The 8,686-nt window shown below is 29.9% G+C and overlaps 1 protein-coding gene across 1 annotated transcript; it reads left to right on the forward strand.

Moving 5' to 3' along the window:
* The first annotated feature begins 6,420 nt into the window (after positions 1–6,420).
* Positions 6,421–7,041, forward strand: LOC132742681 (uncharacterized). Its single transcript, XM_060731146.1, has one exon. It carries the CDS (start codon positions 6,421–6,423, stop codon positions 7,039–7,041), a length of 621 nt encoding a protein of 206 aa, XP_060587129.1.
* Positions 7,042–8,686: the final 1,645 nt, after the last annotated feature.

Below are 8,686 nucleotides of genomic sequence, written 5' to 3' on the forward strand. Positions count from 1 at the left end.
TAACAAAAATGTTTTGCTGTAATCAACAACATCACAGAATAACATATGAGTATGAAACCTTCAAAAAATGTTTGACAAAAGAAATGTTTTTACAAAGAAAATGAACAGTTGCTAAAACGCGTTAAAGTCTCGCTTGTTTGGAATTACATGTACAATATTTTTTAATTAGTAGCTTGCAAGTATGACACATTATGTAATTGTTAGAACTTTTTTTAACTCTATCATTCATCCAAGGCTATTACATTTTTTATTTAGAAACAAAACCGCATGATGAGTTCATAAAAAAGTAATTCCACCTTATGTCTCAACTTTTGGGTACAGATGTACTATAACTATTATATTTCAGTGAAAATACATAACCAGATTCTAAAGTTCTTTCCAATTTTTCTAGGAATAATAAATATATCTTTAAAAGTAATTGTCGAATGAACATTTAGAATTTCTTTATTGTCGATAGTTAGTCAACGTGTTTGCAAAATAGGGTGTATTGGAATCAACAGAGCAAGGTTAGTTTACCGCTAAAAATAGCTTGTCGAGATACATGATGTGAATGCAACTTATAAAGATGCTAAAAAAGCATAGTTCTGTATACTAACATTGTACATGAACAATAATATTGGCATGACTCAAATATAAACAAATAGCTACAACCACATTTTCTTTTCAATTATGATTAGTTTATTTATTCACATACGCAGGAAATGCAATATATACTTGTGTTAAATATTTAAATGATAAATTAAAAATAAAAATTTGTTAAATAAAACGAACATTTTACATGTATCAAGATATTAAAAATGAATACATTTTTGAACAGACGTATGTACACAATTTTTTTTTGAAATTGAACGCAGTGAGACGTTTTGTGATTCCATTTTATCATATGACACTTTTTATATCAAATAGGCGTATGCTTTGGTTGTCCCAAAACTTATCTCATCCACCTTAGGGAAAATTCGAAAGAAAAACGGGGGAAAATATAAAAATGTATGCCCAAAAATGCATCAGTTTACGAGATTTTGAACTGATAACTTCTTTTGCCCAATGTTTGCATTGATATCTGCATAAAACGATTAATGCTATTACTTTATGGTATTTGTACTTCGTGTCAAAATTGTTTTGTTTTGTTGTTGTTGTTTTTTTGTTGTTGTTGTTGTTGTTTTTTGTACAAAGATAGCTTGTGTTGACTGACTATCGCCGAAGTAAATTCTCAGTGCTTTTAGGGACTTTTAGTGGCGCAAAAAACTTATCACTATAAGATCAAATCACACTAGGAAATTTGAATCATTTATCTTATTGTATTTAAAGATGTTAAATAAAGTAGATCTTGATATTACAAAATGATACTGAAAAAGCCAGACATGATACAAAGTTTAATTAACTTGTTACTTTTACTAGATAATTCTCGTATCTATTTAAACCAGTTCCTTGTCTTCAGTGTTCTACCTCGTCTTGCAATACAGACATTTTTCAAAGCTGAAAGAAAAAAATATTTGATTAAATCAATTTATAATGCTTTGTGTTTCCTATTGATAAATTGGTGTGGTGGTGAGATAATGTTATCTTTCAACCAGAATTTGCAGTAACATATAAGAAGCAATTGAAATTTGTATTCATTAGCGCTTATCGTTTTATTTTTGTTTAACAAGTAAATTGAACTTGTGCATTTCTGAACATCTGGTAATTGAATTTCGTAATGAGATACTATGCAATGATTTTGTTTATTTTCCTTGTTGCACTAGTCTCCAATAACCTTCAATGTATTGCATATAGACCATGAACTCTTCTAGAATTAACAACCATCGATTGTTATCATGTTATTTGGTTTGACCGACCAATTATTTTAATACATGTTTTATATCTAACCTAGCGATTCTTGAATTGAACAAAAACATTACGAAAAAGGTAGGAATTGATTTTCAAGTGAACTTTAGACTCCTATTTATGACTTTTATTTGGGGCAGGTTGATTTTCAAATCACATACTAAGATTACGATCACATTTTTCTGTACGTAGTTTAAATGATTCTTTAAAGTAAGGGCAATTATGCTTATAAGAGAATGCTTTTTCTTGCGACTTCATTATTAATTAAATCATTTCGAATATTCAGATAATGGCGATGAAAATTGCTGTAAAATGCTTTTCCAAACAAAAATGCAATACGAAAGAAATATAAAACATAAATTTTCTATTATTTCACAGACCATTATTTAACATTTAAGAATAAATAAGAAATGAAATTGACATGTTTAGCCATAAAGGCGGAACAATAGTTCAATTTCCAAACATAAGGTATGAATATTTAAAGCAGGATAACGGATAAATACCTTTGCAAAAGACATCTAAATCTAAACGTTTTCCGGTTATCCATTATATTGTTTTTTCATACGAAAAACTTTAATAATCTTTTATTATCTTAATACATTATCATCTATCTACCAAACTAACATTTCGATATGATACTATTAAAAACCTAAAACGACTAACTATCTGATATTGTTCTTGTATGCACACCTACTTTTTGTAGTTTTTCTGTAACAGTTTATCTTTCAAGTTTGTTGCCTACGCATTCTAAAGCTGTACTCATTTCTCATCTGAAATTCTGTACCTTATTTTTGCAAAGTGCTTCATGAAAATTAAAACATTTCAAATTACAAAAACTAGTATTTATCGGGTTCTTAGAAGTTGTATCTAAGTTGCCATCATTAACGAGTTTTCCGTGTGTTCATCCTTGTAATGAGTCACATAATGCCTGTTTGCTTTATTGTATACTTTAGGTATCTACGCCATACAATGTTTTATATAATTATACTTTCAATGTGACAAAATCTTATGACAGCAACCTTTTCAGTTCTTAAATAATGATAAGAAAACTTGACATAATGTACAAATTATTCAAAGGATTTTTCTTAAGTATTGCACAATAAGTTTTTTTGTTTCAATCATTATCAAGTAACAAATATTTGCTATGTTTCATTTTATATTTATCTACAGTAAACTTTCCCTGTCTAGTCTGTAAGATATTTCCGTAAAGATATCTCAACAATCAAGCTGTGACTGATAGATTTATACAACAACAATTTGCCTTCTCCTTTGCTGTTGCCGCCAACTAAGCTATTTGTCTCGGCGTGACTGCTGACTTATGATGTGTCAATAAGAAAGATATAAAATGACCTGTTGCAATAAATTGTCTGTATAATATCTTAAGATAATATTCTTATTAGGTTAAAACGTAGACAATACTACAATTTGTTTGTTTCCAAACATTTTAAGTTGCATAGCAATATGTATAAAATATTGAACTCATTGCAACTGTTTAAAAAATATACACACGCACATGTCGAAATCATACTTAATAAAATAATTGCTGCGTGTTTATGACATGTTTTCTAATCTCGTAATTGTGATTCATAGATAAATATTTAGCTTATTTATGAAGTGTGATAGAAGCATATTATATTTTCTTTAATGGTTTTGAAAACAAAAAGTGATTATTGTTTCGCAATATTGACCTGATACACGTTGATTTTCGGGAGGTGTTATGTAAGTTACCGTAATTTGTGTTGATTTACGCTTACAATTTATATTAATAAATACCGCTTGATAGTCTAGCAGTAAGAACGACGGAATTGTGACCACGTTTACGAAACCATAGTTATTGTAGTATGTGTTTCATTTCTAGCATTTTTTTTCAAGTTCATTAGTTTGATAAGTACATACTATTTTCATTTCATTAATTTTGGTATGTTAACTCGCATGCATAAAACACAGTGTTCAAATTTTGAAAACTATAATACAAAAAATTAAAAAAAAATCATTATAAAAACTTACAATTAACTGAAAGTCTTACACCTTGCCACCGAGGCTAGTAAGTCAAGAGATATATCACAGACAAAAGGTCATTGAATATTCAAATGTCTCAGATCAATAATTCGAAACAATAAATAAGCTAAATAGCTCTGATTTATGTGTGTCTGTCTAAGACCATTCTAACTTTATTCAATAAATACTGCATGATACTATTGCATATGTAATCTACTGTAAAATGTGTTTTATATGCTAAATAATAAAAATAATGCACTCCAGTAAATATCTGTTAAAGCACATCGTTTACAGCAACGATGAGTGAAACCATATTTTAAGGACATATTGATAGTACAAGGGGCCTTAGAACAGTTTATGACTTACACTTGTTTTGCATGCCAACAAGCTATAATATAATTATATACAGGTAATATTTCAAGTTAAATGTGATAACACCAGTTAGCTTTTTTCTGAGTTTTGTTTTGAATATGCAACAATAACTGTCTTTGAAAAGCGTTGCTTCGATTTGAATAATTGTTATTTATAGCATTTCACGATGCAGTGGATTTTATTTACAAGCGTATTAAGTTAATAAGTGAGAACACCACAGTGTCGTACAAGTCATATCTCTGAGATAATCGTGGTATTATTTTCAAATTTGTCGATTTTTGTTTATTTCATTATTAATGTTCGCTATATAATTATTATATCGCGACAAATATCACAGCTTCAAAGTCATTTGCGATGCAGTTTATATATTATCTGATAAAACTATCGGGTGTAACGGTGTTTTATACGAAATAAATATTTCAAGAATAACATAAGAGTACAGTATAATGACAGAATCGTTTGTAAGAAAATCATTAATCAGAATGTAATCTATTTAAGACTATATTTATCGAAGTTGCATTGTTCCGGGTATGTCATCGGTTTGACGCAATTTTTGTACAGATCACGATAACTCACGATAATGAGTGTAAACTGATATGAAGCATTTCCTCCGTCACACAGAAAACACATGAAACAAGAAACTTTACACATATTGCTCTGTACTGTTTGGTTTCAGGAACGGTTTTCAGAGTGTGCCTATAAGCTTATAGCAATCGAACTAATACAAATTATGTATACACCAATTACTGTAGTGTAAGTTTATCAGAAATACTAGGATGTCGCTTTAACCACGTCGACTTACTAGTAAGCCTCATAAATAATAAATTTCAGAGCATTTAGTTTTAAATATCTTATTCTGGACTAATTTGTATAGTGGGCAACTTTTCGTTTTGTTCAAAATCACACAATGTAGTGTCAATGTTCTCTTTAATATATTGTTTTTTATTTGTATAAACCTATGAATTGCAAACTGTTAAATAAGAATAAATGTAAAAGTTCTGATACCATTTAAAGAAGTGTTTTCTTGCAATCAATCAATTACTTAAGTTATTCCCAGATGTTGATTGAAAGCTGCATAATTTTTGGCTGCAATATTGAAATACGATTGATTGAAAGCATTTTGATAAAATGAAACTCTCCTGGCGCTAATTAACAAAAAATCTTCTCGATGACAGCAAAACAAAAAATATTTTATAAAATATGTGATAGGTCAAGGGCTGCCCATCGCTATTTTCTCTTTTGTCATAAAGATCGTCTCCCTCTGTTTGCCGAAAGCTGTTTTTGATTGCTCTTATTGCTGTTGCTTCCATTTCAAGTATAAGCTCCGTTCCGACTACAACCCCAAGGTTATGCTCTCTGTCGGTGTCCGTTTATCTCGGTCTGTTTTCTATCATGTGTCTCTTCCATTCCATTTTTAGCCTTGTCAGCTCCAGGAAAACAATTTTCAATCAAGATATATGTACAGATCTGGTTCATGACTTTGATTTGAACTTCAGCTGCCTCATAAGAACTAGCAAAATCATAAGAAAGTTATGTCATCAAGCAAATACGATATGTATTTACTACAAAATACAAAAAAAATTGCAATAAGGGTCAAAGGTCGTAAAATTAGTACCAAATTAGGTTTTGAAACGTCCCAATACAAATAAAGGTGTATATAAAAATGTTTATCTATGGATTTTGTTTTTTCCTAAAATGAAAACAATTTTTTATGATATAAGATTATATCTATCAAAGATTTATAAATAACAAGCACCACTCGATGCTGAAAAGTAATGTTTTTCCATAACAAATATCATGTTTGTAAACATGTTTAAAAAAAGTTTTATCATGTCATTCCATTGATTTCTCTTGATAAAGTGCATGCCTGATAAACCTAGCTTTATAAGTCACCCTAAGCTTTATCAGACACCTCGTCAATACACAGTTTGACCTTGACGGAACTACTTTTTTCGGGTCATTTCCGGTCTATTGTTTACAATAGACACTACAAATACTACATATCTTGATACGATGAAAATAAAGCATATTAAAAATACAAAAAAAAAATGTTTACTGTTATATTTTTATTTTGTTGTATTGCTTCACACTTTTTAATAAATTAAAAAAAAATGTTTTAGTCCTTTTATAAAAATATATAAAATAATAATAATAAGGAGAGAATTTATCAGCTTGTCTTCTGCTATTCTTATGAAATCCAGATCTGTGCAGTTCATTCATTCAAAAATGTCTGATTATTTGAGTCAAACCACATTTGACTTAATTTGGGATCAGCTTAAAACACAATATGTTGAAGAAATTGATCCTGATGATTTCCTGAATAAATACAGTCTGAAATTTACTGATTTTGATAATGAAATGGAGCCAACACCACCACCCAGCCTTGTTGAAACCAGCCTTTCTGAGAGTGCTCCTTTGTTGTCCATTTCTGTTGCTGCAAACCAACTTGAATTGCCGACTTCAATTGAACAGCCTCCTGAAACATCAGAATGTTTGAATTTATCCTCAAATGATGTTAACAAGTTCATTGAAGAGCAAGATAACAAAAATACCATGAGAAAAACTCTAACTGACATAAATAAGTTCAGAAGATTTCTGAAAACAAAAGGTGAAAAAAGAGAGATTCATGAGATTACCATTGACCAACATGACTCATATTTAGCAAACTTTATTTTGTCTATAAAGAAAGCAGATGGTACCGAATATGAACCAAGTTCTTTACGTAACAATATCAGTAGTATTGACCGAAAACTGCAGAGAAATAAATATCCATTTCTCATAATGAGAGGAAAAGGCCCACAATTTTCTTTGACAAGAGATGCCTTAAAGGCCAAACAAAAATTCTAAAAAAGTTGGGAAAAGGCAATAAACCACGGGTTGCATCGTCACTCTCCGACAAAGAAGTCGATCAAATGTATATCAAAGGTGTTCTTGGTGCCATGACACCAACAGCATTACTCAACACTGTTTGGTGGAATAATTTCCTTCATTTTGGAATTAGAGGGACAACAGAGCAATATAATCTCAGGTTGGAATGTTTGTTTAATTATCATTATTACTTCATATAATTCAAATAAAAAAAATACTTTGGTCACCTGCTTTTTTATATGATTCAGGTGAATTTTCATAATTTGCAAACATTTAATTAATTAATTAAAATTATTGATTTTTCAAATACCGTATTATCTCTATTTAACACCCCGGGGTCTTGCTTTTTTACAAAAAGGCACTCATTGGAACTATAAAAATGTACTATAATTGGAAACAAGATGTTAGTATCAATGACTAATTGACAGAAAAATATCAACATCACTATCGATGTCAGCTCTATAAACCAAAGAATATAGAATATTACCAATGTTAAAGTCAAATATTTAAAAAATATTATTAATATGCTAAAACATAATCTAGGGACAAAATAAATCTCTTTCAATTTATACTAAAATATTCAATAATAACAACAGGCTTCAAAAGAAGTAATTATATGTAATATATTTACGTATTACTAACATGAAAATTCGCAATAAAATCATCTATTTTCATCAAAATATTACATTATAATGAATGTCTAAACACTTATTATTTGACCGTTTCCAATCAAAAAGTCCCATGGATGACCAGAGTCTGTCCCAAAAGTGTAAAAAATGCTAGCAGCATTAAGTGTTTTTATTTTATAAATAAATTTTCTTGTCCCTTCCATTTGTTTCTAATCTTAATTTAACATACCAAGTAAATATTTGTTTCAACAAAGCATCTGAAGTTTATTCTTATAATACAAATTTTCAATTTCTAAAAAAAAATACGTAAATAAAATATAACTCTTTTAATTTTTAAGGTCAAGGTCATGATTTTGAGATGGACATGGATTTTTTAGCTCTGATTAAAAATTAATTATTTACGTGAAATATAGAGCGCTTCTTGGAATTTTTGTTCTAATCCAGTGTATAAACATTATTATTTATGTCTGGAATAGCAAATAGACAAAATAGTGCAGGAAAAAAGAAGAAAAATAAGCGAAAAGTTATATCACCTTTGCCACGTGTAAAAAAACAAGTGAAATCAGTCAGGTAAATCGTGAATCGGACTACACGAATACTACTAACAAGCGGTTTAACTTCGAGGATTACACAAGCTGTGGTATGTCTTTTTCTCCTTATTCTCAACACGGAGGTTTTGTAGGACTTATGAACACAACCCCAACCGGTTTTAGTAACCCGGTACAGCCGGTACAGCCGCCTCCGTAAGGCATGTGAAATATTAGAAGAAGTGAAACTTATCAAGGACAATTTAACCACAGTAGATAAAACCGTGAATGTTATAAATGTTAAGGTCACCGACATGGAAGAAAGTCTCAAAATGACTGACCTAAGAGTGACTAAAGCAGAGAAATCATGTAGTTTCCTGACAACGGAATTTGACAGGCACCGAGACGAGCTTAAATTCGCAAAATCGGAGATTAAGAATTTGAGCACAATTCGAAAAAATTATTTGA

This window comes from Ruditapes philippinarum, unplaced genomic scaffold (genome assembly GCF_026571515.1).
Source record: "Ruditapes philippinarum isolate M1 unplaced genomic scaffold, ASM2657151v2 ctg634_1_1_1_1, whole genome shotgun sequence".
Taxonomy (NCBI): domain Eukaryota; kingdom Metazoa; phylum Mollusca; class Bivalvia; order Venerida; family Veneridae; genus Ruditapes; species Ruditapes philippinarum.